Source organism: Lepisma saccharinum, chromosome 3 (genome assembly GCF_977018435.1).
Source record: "Lepisma saccharinum chromosome 3, izLepSacc3.1, whole genome shotgun sequence".
NCBI lineage: Eukaryota > Metazoa > Arthropoda > Insecta > Zygentoma > Lepismatidae > Lepisma > Lepisma saccharinum.
In genome coordinates, this window is record NC_139231.1 from 9,483,605 (window position 1) to 9,506,051 (window position 22,447).

The window sequence follows — 22,447 nt, forward strand, 5'->3', positions numbered from 1 at the left end:
AACCTTGAAATAATGTCATTTTGCAAGTGTAGACAAAATTCAGCAGAATGCGACAACACAGATGAGAGCTATCACCAAAAATGCTTTCCAATAAGCATCAGAACATTGGTAGAAACGATGGAAGCACTGCATTGCAAGCATGGGGGAGTACTTTGAAGGGGACCAGTACGTGTAGTGTTGTAATTGTGATAATAAAATTTGTATTGTATAAGTCCGGTCTTTATTTTTGAACAGCCAACGAATATTTTGAGAAATGAAAAAATCATTTAGAAAGTGTTCTAATTTAAATTTGGCTACAATTAACTTTATTCTACTACCATTTCAATGTACTCAATTCACCCTATCTTTTATAAATGCAAAAAATTAATATCAATTGATACAATAAATATCTCACATGTGAAACAACGATGTGCCACTATGGCTTCTTCCACATAAGGAAGTGACTGATAACTGAAGTTCTACATTTCAAAATTATAAGCTTTGTTTAACTATACTGCATGAGAATTAAGTCTTCAAGCTTTCCTGGCGACGATGAAAAGATTCTCTCGGGCTATCAACCAGGTGAGTTTATCGATAGCTCAAGACAATCTTTTCACATACTGCATCAATCAATGCAAATGTTTTATCTAAAAATTTTAGATATTTTTTTTTTGTATCTTGCATATATGTTATTATTTCTGTTAAAAATCCATTACTAGTATGAATTGATTGATTTAGTTTATTTTACTTCGCGTTTTGTGCCTCTTGGCTAATTTGCAAAGATGGGGATGAGTGATGAAATTGATGAATGGACATTCACAAACAACTAAGGCCGAGTGGGATTCGAAGCAGAGACCCCTGGCATCGCAGCACGATGTTCTAACCACTCGGCCACAGGGTCCGACTGTATGAATTGATAAAAATACCCTGAAAAAACCACCGTGACTTGCACTACATTAATTGTTTTAGTATTATAAGCTCTTATAAGATTTTTCTTTGCAAGTTTTCTCACATTCTTGACAATCGTAGAACCTCACAAGTATTTACAGCAATAAATATACATTTTTTCTGAAAAATACATGTGAGGAAAACTGGAGTGGGCGCATTTAGGCTCACCCTGCTACATATCACTATTACTAGGGGTAGCGGGTTTGATATCTGGTGGAGGCACATAGTGGTTCGGATCCCACTTTAAACTGTTAGGTTCAGTCCCAGTTAGCATAACTGTGCATAAAGTGGACTTAAAACAGCAACTCAATTAATCATAATTATTACCTGTCTCTCCAGCTGGTGCCATTGCAGTTTCCTTCAAGGTACGTCGCCTTCGGAGTCTTGTAATCGTTTCTCGAGAATCCTCTGCAAAGTATCGATTAATCTGTGTTCTGATTGGTTGTGGTTTTGCATAGAGAAATGACCTGGATACAGAAATCCTGGTTGCAGGAGCCAGAGCTACCTGGCACAGCCTTGCTGCTAACATGATTGCAGATTTTCAACTGAAAGTAAAAAATAATAATATTAACAGGATCCGATATACAGCAATGCACATCACAAATACCTGCCAACAGTATTGATTAATAACTGTTAATAATTTTAAGATTGTAAAGATCAGGGTTGAAAATATGTAATGAGTGATTAAATTATGAAAAAAATTCACTCATTTTTAAAAACTTTAATCTGAAAAAATTGAACTTTTCATGTTATTTGTGTGAATTATTAGGGGTGAGCTGATACCATTTCTACCCAATATCAATACTCTTACTGATACTTAGTAATTGAAACAATGTAAAGTAGTTCAGGTATTTATATAAACTTTAACACATACCATATCAAGTAACCAGTGTTTTGCTTTAACCTTTAAACAGCCGAGCCAGTTTTCGAAAGTAACCCCTCTCTCGCAGCGGACTTTGCGTGCGATTTTTAAATTTTTACACTTAATTCAGAAAAATTTTATTTCTCTGAGACTATGAGCAATCTACTATGGATAACTTTTGTTTGAAAGCAAAAACATTGTAGCATGCGACCCTGTACAATTCAGAAAGCCCAAGTGAGAAAAATGGAGTTGGGAGGGGCCATGTTTCCAAATTTCAATGAAAAAAAAATCTGGCATTCAGCCCCTCTTCTCCAGTTATTTTGGAAAAAGGGTGCAAACTTTTGCATTGTTTTCAAAGAATAGACCTTTTGCAACAAAGTGAAACTTCTTTCAAATCTCAAGTCCTCATACAGGCTGAAATATGATGCAATATGTACAATACTGCATTTTGGCAAAAATGGCAAATTTGCATATTAGAGAATTAATTAGTATATCTCGGAGACTATTTGAGCAATCTACTTCGGATAACTTTTGTTTGAATGCAAAAACATCGGAGCACGCGACCGTATACAATTCAGAAAGCCCAAGTGAGAAAAACGGGGTTGGGAGGGGCCAAGTACCCAAATTTCAATAATAAAAAAACAAATCTGGCATTCGCCCCCTGTTCTCCAGTTATTTTGGATAAAAGGGTGCAAACTTTTGCATTGTTTTCAAAGAATAGACATTTTGCAACAAAGTGAAACTTCTTTCAAGTCCCTAGTTCTCATACAGGCTGAAATATAACACAATATGTACAATCCCGGATTTTGGCTAAAAATAGCTAATTTGCATATTAGAGAAAGGGGGAGGGGGTGGGTTTTCTTTCACATGACATTTCAAAGTCTTATCTTAAGTCGCAGGAGCTCTAAATATCAAAGCATCCTTCTTCACCCCGCTAAACATTATGATGGAACTCGGCAATATCTTAGAAATGCAAATCTTTACTAATGGAGGAACTTGGGGATTTCAAACAGGGGTTGTCTTTCTATTATCAGTCTAGCCACCAGAAGTGGACTAAACTTTCGAAGAAGTTTCCTTAGCTCAATGCTTTCTCCCTCATTCAGTCTAGCCACCATAAGTAGACTAAACTCTAGAGGAAAGTTTTCTCGCCGTCGTGAAAGTGGTAAAAAGCTGATTTCTTGTTAAGACAACTGGCACTTTTTATAGTCGGGGTGGGAGACATTCACCCCTTAGCACTGGAAATTTCCACAGCAACGGTCTTTTTGAAGGACAGCTTTCCCATCTGGGAAGCTAAGAACAGGGGAATCTAATATACTGCAAACGAATAATCAAACAAGTACATATAAATGCATGCAATAACATAAAAATACGCACATGAAAACATATTAATTAACTCTTTACCTTTGTAGCTGGCCAGCAATTGATTAATACAATACCACAAAACCAGTAATGATCGGAGTACAATACAGATATTTCTGTCATATAGTGGTAAATTAACGAATCTAGAAGTTTGATTCTTAAGTACATTACATTTGCCACTTTAATCCCAGGGGCTCCCCGGTTCGATACTCAATGGAGGCACATAGTGGTTCGGATCCCACTTTAAACTGTAGGTCCAGTCCCAATTAGCCTTATTGTGCATAAAATGGACTTAAAACCAAATGAACCAACCAACCAGCCACTTTAATCCTGTGTTGCTTGCTCACAGTTTCTAGTTCCGAGTGTGTGGTTTCAACATTGTTATTTATTAATGATTGTTTTGTCAACACCCTACCTCTGTCTACCTGAGTTTCTAACCTTCCTCTTTTACATCATGATTTTGTTTTCAGTGTTAGTAAGATTTCAGAGCTGCTGGGGGGTTCCTTGAAGCCCCTTGCTGTCTGAGGCCATGCACGACTATAGGCGTACCTAGTTTTTACTGAAAATCCAGTCTGCCATTCCGTGCCTTTTTTATAATTTTATACAATTTTTAAACTTATATAGAATAAGATCTAATCGTAATAATTGCAGATTTTGCATTTTAGATCATTAATTTAGCATATTTTCAAAACCCGGTCTCTTGGCACCATGAGTGACCATCGACATAATTTTTCTCATGCAACCCACGAAGGGTTAATAATTTTATGTCGATTAGTGTCAACTTCACACATAACTTTTACTTTCTGGTCAAGCATATAACTTTTCCTCTTTCTGTTCTTCATGGCCGATGAGTAGCAACTGAAAACTCTCACTGAAGGAACTGCTGTTCTGTTTTTATTATGGAACACAGCATACCTCACCTACCAGCATCTTTTTAATGTGTGTGCTTTCGTATCACGATTACATACAAAATAAAATTGGTATCGTATTCTGAACAACAGCAGCAAATCTTTCCCCTCTGATTTCATGATGCCTCTTCTTGCCTTGTCTGGGACTCAGCAGCACTGCACTCGTCTTTCTTGCAACTCGAGATCTGAAATTGTTTTATTGTGAAGTAAAGTAAGTCTTGTTACCTTAGCGTGTTGCTTTACTGTGTAGAACAACAGCCCGAAGGCTTGCACAAGTGAATATAGCACCCAAAATGACTTTCCACAACAGCAGCTATAAATTAACGTAGTTAGGTTTGGTACTGATAAGTTATTTTCGACATATTCTTTCACTATTTTAGTGTGCATAACCATTATTTGTGCTTTCCTAACGCTCAAACCACTTTTACATAACGTAAAGCATTGAAATCTGTCAATTAAGAAAAAAATCTATGTAATTCTCGAGGGGGTACAGTAGGTAAAACACCTGATTTTTGCTTGCAGAAAAGTGTTATTGTGAAGAAAAGTACATGTGTTGCCTTAGCGTGTTACTTTGCCTTATTGCAGAACAGCCCGAAGGCTTCTTGCAAGTATAGCACCCAAAATGACTTTCCACAACAGCAGCTATAATTTTACGTAGTTAAGTTAGGATGGTTAGGCTTGGTATTGATAGTTATTTTCGACGTGTTCTGTCGCTATTTTAGTGTGCATACAAAGTTTTTACTAACAAAAAGCAGAGAAAGTACTCCGAAATTGCAGGTTTTAACTTACATGGGGCATATTTCAGATCCAATACAGCTCGCTGGAACCACTTTTAGGTAACAGTATGGTATAGTGAAAACACATTTCTTCAAATTTACAGGAGAAACTACTTACGGAAATGAGTTTCTGTAGACTTTTGGAAGTGTTTTCTCCCTTCGTTCAACTTATTCAGCCGGTAAATCATGTATTTTTCGACACTAATGTATCTCCAATGCACGATAGCTCTTGCCACCATTACCTTTGACTACATGAATCAAATGTTCCGTGCGTTCGATTATGTAACCCCCTCTTAGTGTTGCAACCAAGCGGTAGTTTTACAAGATGATGTGTGAGCGTTTCTTTTTTCCCAATTTAATTTTCTGTTTGCCTAACCTAACCTTCCGTGAATGGTTTGTGGATCAATTTTCGCTTAAAAACCTTATGTGAATAGTTTGAGTGCCATTTTTTGGTTAATAAGTTTGGAAACACTGCACATCAGCTGACGATAAGACAACGTGAGTCAAGATTTGCCTGCCATATTCTGTGCAATGGAAGTGAATTAGCCACAAACAATAAATGCGTGTAATGTGCAAAATTACGCTTTTTTCAGTGAAAAATCCCACGTACAAAAATGTTCCGCTATGCATAACATGTAAACAAGTGACATGTATTTTCATATACCATACTGGGAACGAGTTTACAATACCGGACCACTCTCAAATTTCTATGAAATTTCGTCTACTTACTAATTGTGAACTCCTAATCACAAATCTGCATGTAATAATTGGCGGTCAAGTATAAAAAATGAAATAAACTATGTTTTCTTAACGTAACGTAACCCTACCATAAGAACAATAGCTCCACGGAACACGCCATTTTCCTCAAATGGGTGTCACGTATCGCACAACACTTTAGCAACATAGAGTTCTGACGTCACAGGAGAGAGCTTTTTCATGTTAGGCAAGACAAGGTATAGTTCTCTTAGCCAAAATATTAACTTTGGTAACATTATCGTATGGGTAAAACGGATTCCTTCAAATTTCCTTCAAATTTACAGGAGAAAGTACTTACGGAAAACATTTTCTTGAGCGTTTTGGAAGTTCCTGAATGTAGATTTGATCCATTTTAATGTGAATGCGTTTTGTTTTCTGCGAAAATCTCTGTCCGACACGCTGTTTCTGCTCCCGCCATTTGCTTTTTGCATGAGAGTGCAATGTTCCGTGTCTTAAGACGATGCAACCCCGTAGCCAGTGTTTCAGCCTCGCCGTGTTTTCACTAGAACCACCTGTTGAGTTCGGAACAAGCCATTTTTCCCCGAATGGGTGTCACTTATCACACAACATTGTAGCAACATTGTGTTCGGACGTCACAGGAGAGATCTGTTTTTACAATTTTTCTTTGTATTTATGCTAATGGAACCTAACCTAACAGGCCTAACCTAACCACGTAGGCATTCCTCGTCTGACGTCAATATTCAAGGTTGCAAGATTGTTGTGCGTAAAGGAAGAGAATTAACGAATTACGAAAGAAAGATGGTTCCGACGTCACAGGAAAGATCTTTTTCATGTTAGGCAATACAAGCTAACGCGTCTCTTAGCGAAAATAATAATTTTTCTTTGTATCAATGCTAATGGAACCTAACCCAACAGGCCTAACCTAACCACGTAGGCATTCCTCGTCTTACGTCAATATTCAAGGTTGCAAGATTGTTGTGCGTAAAGGAAGAGAATTAACGAATTACGAAAGAAAGATGGTTCCAACCCGAATGGGTGTCACTTATCGCACAACACTGTAGCAAAATTGTGTTCTGACGTCACAGGAAAAATATTTTTCATGTTAGGCAATACAAGCTAACGCGTCTCTTACCGAAAATAATAATTTTTCTTTGTATCAATGCTAATGGAACCTAACCCAACAGGCCTAACCTAACCACGTAGGCTTTCCTCGTCTGACGTCAATATTCAAGGTTGCAAGATGGTTGTGCGTAAAGGAAGAGCATTAACAAATTTCGAAAGAAAGATGGTTCCGACCCGAATGGGTGTCACTTATCGCACAACACTCTAGCAACATTGTGTTCTGACGTCACAGGAGAGACCTTTTTCATGTTAGGCAATACAAAGGTAACGCGTCTCTTAGCGAAAATATTATTTTTTTCTTTGTATTTATGCTAATGGAACCTAACCTAACAGGCCTAACCTAACCACGTAGGCATTCCTCGTCTGACGTCAATATTCAAGGTTGCAAGAGTGTTGTGCATAAAGGAAGAGCATTAACGAATTGCGAAAGAAAGATGGTTCCGAATTGCTGTGTACGGACAATGAACGTGGTAAATCGCAAGGTTATTTTACAAGTTCTACACGTAAATACGACGTACTAGCATAATTTCAAATAGGGGCACGAAAGTAGATATTTTCCGGTGAACGAGGTTGCACCACTGCATAAATCGACAAAACACTCTCAGAACGCCCCCTAAACCTGTATGCTATGACGGCCATAATGTGTTACAGATTCGAAACAACAAGTAACAGTAAGTACTCGTAAATAGAGAAAATAAACATTATCTTAGTTAGAAATGCATTATTTCGCCTTAAGAAATGTTCCGCAACACGTTAGCAATGTAAAGAAGTCCGAAATATATGATTCGTAGGTGTTTCACCCATACGATAATAGTACCTTAACTTTTCTTTGTATTTATGCTAATGGAACCTAACCTCGTAGGCATTCCTCGTCTGACGTCAATATTCAAGGTAGCAAGATTATTGTGCGTAAAGGAAGACCATTAACGAATTGTGACAGAAAGATGGTTCCGAATTGATGTGTATTGACATTGACCGTGGTAAATCCCAAGGTTATTTTACAAGCCCTACACGTAAATGTACAATTTTAACGAGTTGCCGCCAAATATGAACTACAGATAACAGGGTGGCTACAAACAAGCAGAAATGAAATTCCCTGACTTTTCCAGGTTTTCCAGGACAAAATTTACATTTTTCCCTGACAATTACAATCTAAACTAAATAGATGTTTTTGCAAATGGAAATAATAAACTCATACAGATCCACGTATGGTTTTGTTAAGTACCAATATTATCTTCTATGAAATTGACTTAATTTCTCTATTCTCTATGATTTGAATTCAAACTGCAAAATAGTGAATTTGGAAAATTATTACAATTCACAAGCTACGGAAGGATTAGGGAATGTTGTCATACGCAGTTAAGTTTAAAATAAAATACTTGATTATTTTTAAAGTTACGACTAAATGAGATAAGAGTGAAGAGTGATTGATTAAGAAAAAAAAATGTAATTTATCAGTCTCCTTATACATTCTCGGTATTATATGTTGATATTTCCACAGAGGTTTGGAACCCTCTGCTTGCAAGAACCATGAGTGCGGACTCATTTTTCAATGCATAAAGCTACTCCTCTCTTCTCTGTAAAGCAAACAACTTAACTCTTGCATATAAGTGAAACAATTGAATCGAACAAAATAAAGTGTCATATTTCCTTACATTATCAATGGGATTTCTGCTTCAGTACAGTATATCCAAGTGAAGTACTGTGAAACTGACAACATGCAGTTATACCATTAATGCTGACAAAAAGGTTATGTAGGTATTAGAAATTTTACGCAAAGAATTTATATAATTGCATTGTATAGGTACCTGATTTAGCTAACCACACATTAAAACAGGAACACTCTAATAATAAAAGCTTCTGAAAGTTCATATACGAGGGGAATCCTGAAAAAAGCTCCAATGGTGCCTATACGCAGCACTAGGGGTCGGAGAGCGACACACAAACATGCAGGCAGGAAGAAGTGGCATGTAGCTGTAATCTGGTACATTTGCAATGCAGACGTTTTAGTACAGTACTAAGTTAAAGATTGCAGCTCTCATACAGTCTCCCACCGACTGCGATGTAGCCTACATTGCACACTCAGAATTTGGCACAGAGCAATCGTGTGAGTTGTGCAGACCGGACGTCGTGAGTGATAGTATGGTCAGACGATGGTGCAGACAATTCACGGAAGGCCAATCAAATGTGCACAACCCCATACAGCTCAGTACACATGGGCCCTTTGCATCACTTCAGGTGAGAGATCTTGGACCACTCCCTGTACAGCCCTGGCCTTGAATGTACCCAGCTTTCATCTCTTTGTTTAACTGAAGAGGTTTCTGGCAGGGCAAGGATTTGACAGCTACACTGAGGTAGAGATAGTTCCAGTCTTTGCTGTCAGACACATATACCATGGGCATACAAAATTTAGTGCCATGCTACGACAAATGCTAGAACAACGGTGGTGATTATGCCGAAAATTAGGTTAGGTCTCACTGTTACTAATGCAATAAATTACAACTGATATTCTTGTTTTGTTTATGCCTAATCGGTAGGGACCTTGATATTTTGTTATTTTCTTTCAAATTGGTGTATTTTCTTATTTTTTTATTTTTTACTATACGGTGTTATTTTTCCCAAAATACACACTTTCATTTTAGCGCATTTTCTGGAAAATATCTAAAATTGTACCTTCATGGTGTTTTTAAACTACTGTTTCAAATTGTAAGACACATGGCTTACGCCTCTTAGTGAGAGTTTGATATCTTGAAAGATATTTTGGGAAAGTTATTCTCCATACCCCTTTTTTTAATTTTAAGTTAGGGATTTTAGATAATGGAATTTTCCCCGTATATACTGAAGGGTGCATGCATAATGACCATAAGTGGCGACACAATTAAAATCAATCAATCTCACGTGACAGATACCGATATATTATGGCACCAAAAATTGGCATTATCATTTTTTGACTTGTTATTGTTACGTTTCCCAAAATTTGCGTTTTTTGTTTTAGAACATTTTTTCTCCAAAATATACCGAAACTTAATACTCCATTGTGCTTTTAAACTATTATTTTAAATTGTAGGTCACATGGTCTACGTATTTTCGTGACAGTTTGATATGTCGGAACAGATTTTTGAGGAAATAAAAGTAAAGTGCTCCCCTGCACTTATCCATGAAGGTAAATAGGGGTGTGGAGTAAGGGTCCCACACTTTCTTGATCACGGCTGAAGGTGGGGGTGATTTGATCAGCACCATGCTCCTGGCACCCTTTATCCCTCAAAGTTTCCTCAAGGTACCAGTTTTTTTTATGCTGGGTGGGTGCCGGAGCAGTTTGAATAGGTGGAAAACATCCTGGTTCTCCCCCGCAGGGGATCGACCATGGGGTCTCTCGCATAGTAGTCAGATACCCTAACGACTGAGCTCCATTATTACTCGCTCGACAAATGCCGATGGTGCGCACTTAGCTTGATAATTCGAAACATATCTCATGCGACAAATACGAAGATGTGGTTCCCGTGTGATGGTAGATATGCACTAGATCTCCTGTTAAAACCCTGCCACTTTGCTCTGTGAAGCAAATGGTTTTAATAAAAGTTGGAAATGCATGATTTAATGTGGCTGTCGGAATTATTCCATGTATAACAAGCATTATAGTTTACTCTTGAATAAAATGTTGGAAAACTTGCACGTTCTATGTACACAAACATAGCCTAGAAAAGACAAGAATGTTGGATTTCATTAAATTTTTCATTGCTTTAGGACATTTTTAAAAACAAAAATCGCTAAAAACGCCAATTCGCATTATTTCGACATTTCGAACGGGCAAAAAATGTGTCCAGACATCACTGCACATTCCTAAACATAACTTCGCAGCAATATCAATTTTTCACGGTTTTGGCTTTTGCGAGAAATCAATATCCCTACTAATCGGAAATTACCTTCTGGCCACCTCTCGTATAAATCAGTAGATGAAAAGTGAAAATTAAGCAGGGCTGGCAGAGAAAAGTCAATTCTTGAAGAAAGTGATTTGCTTTTATGATTGAATGATTCGAGTAAATATGATATTAAAATATTTACATATTTATTATTAGTATTTTATTTCATAATATTGGGCATTAACCTTACTGAGTGAGAGATTAATGACCATCTCTCACGAGTTTAAACAGACAGGACAGAGAGTGGTGTTCATTTAATTGCAATACTAGTGTTGCAGTAAATTTGAGGTTGGGAGCATGCACTTGCCAATTTTTATAACGTTCACCAATGCAGATTTATGTTTTATTTTTTCGTGATAGTATTCAATCTATATCCCATTTGGTTGGATTCTTCTTGATATATAAGAATAGTGCAATGTCATTGTAAACGTATGTTAACTTGTGCGAAACCAGTAATACGTCAGGATGATGAAATAAAACCTTCGTAAGCACTGCTACATTAAATAAGGTGAAGTGAGCCAGAAGAGTAATAAAATTCCAGCAGCTCTTCTTGTTTATGCATGTGATTTTTGTTGGATGTTGCAGTCCATGCAATTTCTGTCGCATGTTGAAGTGACATACTTTGTCGGGTGGCGATATTCGACAAAAATCTTGTGTATCAATGGAACCTATTTGTTTCCATGTTCCTTCAGCTTGCCCAACAAAATGCCTTACTACGACGTCCGACAACTATCGGACGGCGCCACCCGCTCTTACCCCACTCCATCTGTTGACAAGTCCACTTACTACTCCCATACGGACAAGAAAAAAATATAATTCAATGCATTTTCCACGTAATATTTAGAGGCTTAACCTTTACTCCCCCGATGATACCATATGGTATCATGGTGCTGATACGAAATGAATGTGCTTTTTCGACCTTCATACTCTTATGTTTGGTTGGAAACTCTGACACAGGTCTGGAGCAAGCCTGGGAAATTCATGTTGATGACCAACCTCCCCCCTCTCTGCAACATATCCATGCCACATATCCGAACAGAGATTCACATTTTGGCTCATTATTCAACTTGTATGGCACCCAGGAACATGAAACATGATTCAATCTCTTTGGGAACGTCCATTTTTTGAAGAGAATACAAGGTTTGCGCTTTCTCCCCAAAATGGCAGGAGAAGAGGGGGCCAACTCCAGATTTTTATGTTTTTTCATTGAAATTCGGTGGTCGTGCCCCCAAACCCCCTTTTCTTAATTTGGCATTCTGAATTGAACACCGTTGCATGCTATGGTGTTCTAGCTGCAAAACAAAACTTATCCGAAGTAGATTGCTCTCATAGTGTCCGAGTTATAACAGTTTTCCTCCAAAAAAAATTACCTATTTTTCGTAAAAAAAATAATCACATTTTGCCTCATTATTCAACTTGTATGGCACCCAAGAACATGGAACATGTTTCATTCTCTTGAGAAATGTCCATTCTTTAAAAAGAATACTAAAGATCGCGCCTTCTTCCCAAATAGCGGGAGAAGAGGGGGTAAACTCCAGATTGTTATGGTTTTTTCATTGAAATTCATGGGTTGCACCCCCCAAACCCCCTTCCTCGGTTCGGCTTTCTGAATTGTACACGGTTGCATGCTTTGATGTGTTCTAGCTGCAAAACAAAACTTATCCGAAGTAGATTGCTCCCATAGTGCCACAGTTATAACAATTGTCCTCCAAATATGCAAATTACCTATTTTTCGTAAAAAACAGTGTTTCACATTTTGGCTTATTATTCAACTTGTATGGCACCCAATAACATGAAACATGTTTCATTCTCTTTGGAAACGTCCATTCTTTGAAGAGAATACCTAATTTTGCGCCTTCTCCCCAAAATAGCGGGAGAAGAGGGGCAAACTCCAGATTTTTACGTTTCGGGGGATCGTGGCCCAAGCCCCCCTTCCTCTGTCCGGCGTTCTGATTGTACACGGTTGCATGCTCGGATGTTCTAGATGCAAAACAAAACTCATCCGAAGTAGACTGCTGTCATATGTGCCGGAGTTATAACAATTTACCTCCAAAAATGCAAATTACCTATTTTTCGTAAAAAAAAAAAATAATCACATTTTGGCTTATTATTGAACTTGTATGGAACCCAAGAACATGAAACATGTTAAGTTCTCTTGAGAAATGTCCATTATTTGAAAAAATACTAAACTTCGCACCCTTTCTCCAAAATAGCAGGGGAAGAAGGGGCAAACTCAAGATTTTTAAGTTTTTTCCATTGAAATTTGGGGGTCGTGCCCAAAGCCCCTCTTCCTAGGTCCGGCGTTCGAAATTGTACACGGCTGCATGCTTTGATGTCTTAGCTGCAAAACAAAACTTATCCGAAGTAGATTGCTCCCATACTGTCCGAGTTATAACAATTGTCCTCCAAAAATACAAATTACCTATTTTTCGCAAAGAAAAAAATCACATTTTGGCTAATTATTAAACTTGTATGGCACCCAAGAACATGAAACATGTTTCATTCTCTTGAGAAATGTCCATTCTTTGAAAAGAATACTAAAGTTCGTACCTTCTCCCCAAAATAGTGGGAGAAGAGGGTACAAACTCCAGTTTTTTATGTTTTTTTCCATTGAAATTCGGGGGTCGCCCCCCACACCTCGGTCCAGTGTTCTGAATTGTACACGATTGCATGCGCTGATGTTTTAGCTGCAAAACAAAAGTTATCCGAAGTAGATTGCTCCAATAGTGCCAGAGTTATAACAATTTTCCTCGAAAGAGTGTTTGAATTTAAAATTCCCGCCGAGAAGCCCGGGCGAGAGAAATTTCTCTCTCTCTCTCTCTCTCTCCTCCTGCCATCACTGGTTTCTGGTGCCGTGGTTGTGTTGCGAGTAAAAGGGGCCTAAAATTTGAGGCCGAAACTTATGAACAAGATTTCCTGTTCCCGTGCAGAGTTCCATAACGATATCTTTAAATAAATAAATAATAAAAAAAAAAAAGTTAATGAAGATGAAATTCCCTGACATTTCCCTGACTTTTTTTGACACCTCAAATTCCCTGACTTTTCCCGGTTTTCCAGGTTTTCCAGGTCTGTCGCCACCCTGGATAAGTCACCAGGACACCGAAATTTTATAGAAATTGGAGAGTGGTCCGGTATTGTAAACTCATGCCCCATACTGTTACCCCAGTTTTATATTACATAAAACAGCCCAAGTTCCTTTTGTTTTATTGCGATTTCATCATGCTATGAATGCAATTTTTACATGGATCGATTTCGATTTATGTCTGCTAACACATACTGCAGAGTTTTAGCGATCACTTAATAATATTTTGTTCAATATATGCTATCGTGGTTAGGTTAAGCAGGTAAGGTTCGGTTCCCTTAGCATTAAAATAAAGTCCCTAAATGCATTCTACTAAGGTTCAGATTTACTTCTACATTCATTCCCACGCTTCTACGATATTTACTGTTCGTTGGGTAAATGTTTACTATCCTTTGGACACCTATAACTTCCGAGTTTCGTCAATTTTTGACATTTCTACTTACCTATCTGCTTCGCGGATCATTTTTTAACGTGTATTCACGTTTTTTTGATCACAATGATTTCCAAAATTCTACGATAATTAAAATTTGTGCTAGGAGAAATCATAAAATAATCGGAACAGTTACCCGTAAAACATTGAAATCTGTCGATTAAAAAAACATTTGATGTAATTCTCGAGGGGGTACAATGGGTTAACAGCCCCCCAAAAACTTAGGAAAGTTGATAAACAAAAGGACCGGCATCATCGATCATCAGAACCCAATCTTATTACATGGAACAAAGAACGGCTCTTGGATTTACTACATTAACGTTAACTTCTTGGTCTAATATTTCCTTAATGGCAAGTACAGTGTGATATCAAATTCTCGTAAATTGTGAATATTGAAAGAGTACGTACCAGAACAGTTTCACAACTTGCACACACCTTGCGGTGTTGCATCAGATTATGTATACCGTCGAAATCAAGGAGTAATATTGAAAATAATAAAACATAACGATATCTAGAGAATCGAGAATGTAACACAGATATTTCTACAAAAACACAGAAGACAATTGTGGAAAATGAACTACGCAATTTACTTTATATCAGAAATCGAAAAGTCTAGATCTCACACATCAAAATACTTTCGCATGCAAGTATGTTTTTAAACAATATGAACAAGTTTACATACTTTAAAACATAGTTACCTGAAATTTGAAATGATTCCCGAAACCTACAAATAAATTGCAACTTACATCTACGTTCGACTTCTGTCACTATTCCTTAGTCACTTGTTTCGGCTTCTTTCTGGAAGCAAGCATGCACTTTTTATTCCGTAGGTAGCCCAACATACCACCAGATGTCTCTGATTACCTCGCAGAGGCAGAGCAGACCGCAACCTGAAGATGTCTCTGATGTACCAATGCAGTGGATTGTGCGGTTATTGTAAGATGACGGGATGTCACCCAAGAGGATACGTAGAGCATCAAAAAGTCTGTGATTTACACCAAAAGGCAGGACGATAAATATTGGACGCAAGCATTTAAGGTAACTTTCATTGATGACTTGGCCATGAAACTATGCTCTTGCTGGCATTTAAGACGATTTTCCTTTAGTAGGTCAGCTCTGTTTTTTCTGTATTTTTTTGTTCATGTCTGTTTCGCGATCAATCGTGATCTCTCAGCTGATAGATATATAGAAACCCATGCATGAGAACGTAATTGGAGCATTCTTCTTTAATGCTGTCATATCATACTTATTTCAGAACTGAAAGATCATTATCTAAACGTACTTAATGCATACGTCAAGGTTACTTATTTACCGCGAGGCCATAGGTTTGATTCCCGTCAGTGTAATTTTTTAGCTCGGATAGATACGAGCTGGTTATGAAAACGTTGATTACGATCACGATTTAGGCATAACATAATTCCTTTCTTAGTGGAGTGTGTTGTGAATGTCACACATAACGTGTAATAAATCCGATTCAATATTGCGGAGACAATGCAGCGCACATTAATACTTTTTATTGTGTTGATTTTTAGAAAGCAGACACCAATTTGGTCGTCACAAATTATAATGCATATTCATAATTAATAGTGCAAGATGATTTTGCTATAATAGTTTCATTATTATGTGATCGCTAAGTTAGTTGAAAGCTGGTTACATCTGTAGATTTGAAGTCTGGGATGTACACTTTCAACTCTATATTCGTTGAGAGTCAATTCTTTCTATATCTGACGTCTCACAAATGAGTGTTCTTGTTGTAAACCATAGAGCAGAGTAACCGAATACCCCACCCGAACATAATTTTGACATTCCAGTCAAATATATACTGATGTTGGCGTCTGTTTTGCATACGTAATCTAATCGAAACGACGCTTGCATAGTAACAAGTGCCAATGCGATTTTTGCATGGAATTTTATTTTTCTGTTTTTCTTTCTTTGCAATCTCCTGGCAGCAGTTTATTTTTAAGTGCTAAAGTTTTTAATCTGGTCCGAAGTTTATAATGCTTAAGTTATAAATATATGCACATACACAGGCACGCATATAGTTAACACGTATAGTATGTTGTCGGTTGTATGACAAAGGTGACGGCCACTGATGGCTCCAGAGAAGAATAGTGAGATGGCAGAAGGAAGCAGTCACATTTAATATACTACTAAATACCCTACAGAGTGCATATTTTTGGCTAAAATATAATGTATTTAAATAATTGTTCTTGTTGACTGAAATATAGGATTGGTTATTGGCATTGGCGGCGATTAAGGGGGTATGGGTGGCAGTATCTCCACTTTTGCCCCCGCACTATGCTAAACCTTATCTAACAAGGGAAAGTAAACCAGGTTGGCCACTCTAGGACTATGATAAAATTCAAGTATAATTCATAATTCGGTTTTCAAGGCAAACTTTCCAAATATTCAACCTTACATAATATCGCCTCTCACCATCCTCACACATACAAAGGCAAATATATTCACAATATATAGGGTCTGTTTGATTCCAATGAATCCAAAAATTCTAATTCAATACAATTAGATGGTATATATATTTAAAATATTAAAAATAAGCTGCGGAGTTTACATTTGCCATTTCACATACTCAGACTCGAAATACATCTAGAAGCACAAGTCACAAATGTTACGGATACACTAATCTACGAAAAACTGTTAATTGTAAGAATTTCTAACTCAAATTTTAACTAATCAACTTCAACATATCTTATCTTGCAATAGTCTTCCGTCTGTCAGACTGTTCTGCAAAGGACACTAACAAAATAAACGGATCGAGAGAATTTTGTTCTATATTCCACGAAACTTTCTTTTCCTTCCTATGAGATAAAAACTGTGACAAACCTACCTCAGGGCAGTTATAAATATGCATTGATTCAATGGTATTTTGATCAATGAAAGTTGCAATTTTTCACGTCTACGGAGAAACATTCACGCACAATTCCCGGAATTCCCGGTGAGTAGCCACCCTGTAAACTGTCCTTGACAGCCCCTTCCCCCAGTTTTGGAACCCAGTCCCCACCAGTGGTTATTGGTGACATATATTGCGTTTAGGAAATGCCAGCTGAGGATATCCAATATATTCACTGTGCGAATTAAACTTTTTGCTTGGGGGGGGGGGGTACACTCTCAGTGGCGTGTTTGTGATTTCATGGGTATGTAACTTTGTATATATGGGGTTACTGGTCAGTTATTTCCTGGCGGTTCTAGTAGTAATAGACAATTGGTTCTATCCTAGGGCATTACATTTTATGATAACATTTACACGCAATTTTGAAACAGTACATATTTTTCAATTCTAGGATAACCAAAACTCATACACAGAAACAGCTATCGAACTAGTAACACCGAAACCGTGACCAACATTCTATTGTGAACCTACCTATAAGTTTCTTTTGAACTTTAATACATGGAAGTATCAGAACTATGCCATGAAAACTTTAGTGGAAAACAGCCTGCTGTTGGCTCGGTGAGTTGTTCAGTTGCAAAATTGTGTTATTTTTTAATTCACAAGGCTACGTACTTTTCAACAAGGAAATCTTTCATAACTGGACCATTAATGGACACGAATGACTTTTCAGTTGTGTATGTTACATACAGTGATTACGATATGGTATACTGTATTCTTTCAATTCCATTTTTTTTGAGAGGGCTAAAAACATCACTGGCAGGGATTAAAATAATTGCCGTTTGCCAGCGATAAACTTCTTTGTGGGAGGAAAATCACCGGCATCCCCCCCTTTAATTCGTACACTTAATATATGTAATGAGTAATGAGTTTAAGTCTACAATTGATTATAAACATAAGTTTTGGCTCCAGAATATTTGGGATAGAAGAGTTAAGCCCGATAGCTCCCCTTTAAATGTACCTCTGCTGACGGCTGAAAGAAATAAGCCATATCACCCGCCACTTCCTTACGAAAGTCCACATCATTCTATTCTAGGCTGTACAACAACAATAACTATATTTAAGACTAATCTTGTTATGAAGTAACTTTGAAAATGTGCTATATTTTTTATCCTACACGAGTGCGCGAAAATTTTGTAATATGCAATAAATATGCAGTGAAGAGGGTTGGAGTTATATCACCCTTCATCACGTGTGTAGCTTTAAATTATTTGGAGGAGAATGAGCTATTTCATAAGATTGATTGATTATTTTATTTTACTTCGCGTTTTGTGCCTCTTGGCTAACTTGCGAAGATGGGGATGAGTGATGAAATTGATGATTGGACATTCACAAACAACCATACCCGAGCGGGACACGTAACACACGCCTCTTCTGGGCCACTCCTCCCCTGTCCTGTGGCCGAGTGGTTAGCACATCGCGCTGCGAGGCCAAGGGTCCCGGGTTCGAATCCCGCTCAGATTTAGTTGTTCGTGAATGTCCATTCATCAATTTCATCATTCATCCCCATCTTCGCAAATTAGCCAAGAGGCAGAAAACGCGAAGTAAAATAAACTCAATCAATTAAGTAGACATGGACGAATTAATTGGGAAGGAGCAAGGGGCGGCGCCAAGGGAGCGCGAAGGGGTAATTGCGCACCCCTTAATTTTCTTCCGCACCCCCTTCAGCACCCCTTTTCAAAATTGATATCCAACCTAATTAAATGTTATTTTACTTTATGCTATTAAAACAATGTCGTCGCTTTCAGTGTAAAATGTTATGTATTGAAGTGATTTCACTGTTGCTGTATTTCCTTAAAGAGAAATAGCATTTACTTTCGTAGTGGAGGCAACCTACACAAATATCAGCGGCTGTTGTCTTTCTTTCATCACAATTATTCTTAAGAATTGTTTGTACTCTTGTTTATTCCGGTGGCGTTTTCGATAATTGCCTACAGCTCAGTGTGAGTTGTTTCATATTTTATGGGGGCATTTTTGATCAAAAACTGTTATATTTTACGCCTACATGTTTTCCTCTTCTCAAAATCACAGTGTCACAAAAAATTTAGTTGCTTTCAATAGATCATCGGGTTGTGCCCGGGAAATTATTGAACGCGAGTTGTTTCGAGATGGTTGTTTTATTTTTCGTTGTTGTTGTTTATGCATATAGGGAAGCAGTCTGATAATTACATGATTTGTGATTTCGTACTTTTGTACCCTTTATTTTATTTACAAATAGCAGAACTTCAGGTTGCATGGCGATTTCTTTTTTTACCCAAAGCATACAAATTGAACACTCATCAGTGGTCTCTGATATATATGCATCGTGAAAAGGTACAAAAAGACAAAGAACTGATTATATCAACAAAATGTTAGATGTTTATGGAAAGGATATAAGGTGAATCTAGTTTCTATTTAAACAGGGGCTCACGTATGAACTTGGCACCAACGCCAAAGAATTTTCAATTGAATTTCAATTTTATGATTTACATAACAACAGCAACAATACTAAAGAAAAATAAAAGTCCCTGGAAAGATATGAAAAATTCTTACTCTGCCCCGCACATCCCCCCTCGGAGTAAAAGTTCTGCGCATGTTTGATGTTTTCCATATTTTCAACATCGCGCCCCCTGAATTTCATTCCGCACCCCTTCAGCACCTCTAGATGATAAATCTTTGGGCTGCCGCTGGGAGCGAGATATATATATAAAACCAACAATAAATCGTCAATTAACAGAAGATAGAATTTGTATTTTATGTCTAAAATTATGCAAACTTCCAAATTAAGAATAAATAGTCAATTCAAAAAACAAAAAAAAATACGTCCATTCCCCGTCCCCGACGTCTAAAATTAAGCGATTATCCCGGATACGATATCCAAAATTAGCAAGGAAGAGTTACAGAGTAGTCATCCACCCCTCAGTCATTAATCCACCACAGTAAAGAGAACATTTCGCTACTATTGTAATGACAGTTTGCAAGTGGAGGCCCATGGGACAAGTGTTCGGATTCCACTTTAAACTGTTAAACATTTGTACTTGGTGCAGAGTCTGAAGAAGACCTTGCTATAAGGTTGAAACGTTACGTTTAGTTTATGTTTTATAATAAAATAAATTTCTGCCTTGGTCAGCATATTGAATTTTTATATCATGGAAAAAAGGCTTAATGGTGTTTTAAACTGTAAGTCCGAGCACGAAGTAGGCTCAAAACCAAAATTTTGACGTTAGATAGGAACATTTACCAAGGCATTTTTTTTCTGCACAAACAATGTCACTTGAAAAGCATTGCTTTGATTTGAAATGGTCACGTTCCTGCGACAACTCGTACCAGGCTTATGTATAATTATTAGTATTTATACTAATTAACGCAAATCACTATGACTGAAATGGAATTATATGTGTGAAATTTCAATTTCAATTCGGTCCAGGAACCTATTTTCCCGGATCAATTTAAATACGGTCCAGGAACATTGTTTTTCATGTGTGAAATGTGTAATTTTAGGCTGATATTTATTTTTCAAGAGGAACCACTGCCCTCCCTTGCCCCCACCACCTTCCAGACTATCATGGGTAGGCCATACATTCAAAAGATCTCAGTGTGGATAAAGAGAAGATTGTGAGTTCTTCCTCTCCCTTTTAACATTTGGTTTAATTTGAGGAATAAATTGCAATCGTCTCAATGTCGAATGGCAAAATCAGCACCAAACCTAACCTGGGTGTAAATAGACGATCACTCATCTTGAAGACTTAGGCTGAAGAGGCTGAAGTTCGTCCTGTTGTCACGTCCAAATACAACCCCGTGTGTTCGTAGGTTTAAGAGCAGTCCGACGTGTAGATATGGGACTGCATTTCTGGGGCCTGTAACGAACTTTCAATTCACACGATCACCAGATATGTATCGAACTAGGCAACGCAGCCCGGTTGACATTGCCACAAAATGCGTGGGAGGGAACCAACTACTTTTGGCCCGCTCTCGCTTTTCTTTTCTCATACGTGGCACCAGCGCAATTCTGTCCAGCCACCTATTTTCATGCTCGTGCGTTTAGTACTAAATCGACAACTAACCAAGAATAAATGTTTTCACTTTGACGTCTAAAATATAGTGATTACCCCCTGAAGACAGTGTCTAAAATTACCAATAAAACCCCCAATGAACCTATTAATTAACGCATAAAAAAGTGATCCCCCCAAAAAGGCCATAATCCGCCCCTCATGATCTTGAGGGTCCCCGTGGCGGAGTGGTTATCACATCGCACTATAACGCCAGCTTTCCCGGGTTCGAATCCTGGCCTGGCCATGGATATTTGTGAGTTCCATTCATCAATTTCATCATACCTTACTCATCCCCATCTTTGCAATTAGCCAAAAGTGACACAGAAGCGAAGTAAAATAAAGCAAATCATTCATTCATGATCTTGAGATCTACCACATTTTTCACTGTATTTCGTAGCTTACTGTTGGGACGAGAATGATTTTTCCTATTTTTTCTTGTAGCTATCACCATTGTTCGAACAATTTAGTATTGTACATATTGTAGCATGAACGGAACAGAGATTTATATGTACGCAAGAATCGCCTGTATATTGAAATGCGTGAACATAACAGGGCTGCTGCCAACAAAATTCATCGAGAGAGCAGTTAAAGCCTGCAATCTTCTGCAACCCGTCACGCATAGCTGTTGTGCTGGTTGCATGCTCTCAAGGTTACTGCTCATTTTCCTATGCGTGATGGTAACAATTTACCGGTCATTATTTGCTTTGGGTTCTTCGAAGGTATAAATTCGGATATAAATTATCATGAGGGATAAGGGGTTGGCTCCTTGATAATGAGTTTAGCATATTGAACATCTTTTGATAGCAGATGTAGCTATAGTTCAGCTCGGAACTGTTCATATTGTCTGAACTCATATGTTCATATTATAGTTGTGTTTCATTGTTTCGGCATCTAAAATAAAGTCAGGAACTTGTATTTTTCATAGTATCTTTACCTAATCGCGACTACGATGATGCATAATGACTAGATGAAATTCATGAAGGGGCAGACAGAATGAAGCTTCTATGCTGAGGCTAGAACTCGAACCCAGGACTTTAACAACCCACTTCTCTCTTTCTCTCTATCTCTCTCCCTCTCTCTCTCCTCTCTCTCTCCTCTCTCTCTCTTTCTATTCTCTTCTCCCTTTCTTTCATCTCTCTCTTTTTCTTTCAATCTCCCCCTCAGGACGAGAGAGAGAGAAAGGGTAAAAAGAGAAAGAAATTGAGAGATAGGGAAAGAGAGAGATAAGAGTTCTGGAGCGATCAAACCTTTCATGGCGGAGTCATTACGCTACGCAGAGAGTGGTACTAGGTTCGAATCCCCAGTGTGGTAGTAAAGTTTGATAGCGTGTGACCCTTCATCGTCTCAATTAATTCAGGGAGTTAGAGAAAGCGACGTAAGTAACCAGGATACAAGTAGAAGTAGT

At 37.8% G+C, this 22,447-nt stretch overlaps 2 protein-coding genes across 3 annotated transcripts in view; one reads left to right on the top strand and one right to left on the bottom strand.

The window, feature by feature from the left end:
- LOC145984913 (growth hormone-inducible transmembrane protein-like) overlaps positions 1 to 14,952 on the bottom strand; it is a 68,654-nt gene extending 53,702 nt beyond the window's left edge. The window contains exons 1-2 of one of the 2 annotated variants that reach the window (XM_083118303.1): positions 14,850 to 14,952; positions 1,255 to 1,472 (exon numbers count right to left, since the gene is read on the bottom strand). In XM_083118303.1, the coding sequence (XP_082974429.1) occupies positions 1,255 to 1,456 (202 nt within the window). In that variant the 5' untranslated portion in view covers positions 1,457 to 1,472; positions 14,850 to 14,952. Of the gene's footprint in view, positions 1 to 1,254; positions 1,473 to 14,801 lie in introns of both variants that reach the window. The other variant, XM_083118302.1, reaches the window with a different exon arrangement.
- Positions 14,953 to 14,993: 41 nt separating this feature from the next.
- LOC145984912 (sodium/hydrogen exchanger 9B2-like) overlaps positions 14,994 to 22,447 on the top strand; it is a 144,806-nt gene continuing 137,352 nt past the window's right edge. Inside the window, exon 1 of the mRNA XM_083118300.1 lies at positions 14,994 to 15,141. The gene's annotated coding sequence lies outside the window, so the exon portion shown is untranslated. The remainder of the gene's footprint in view (positions 15,142 to 22,447) is intronic.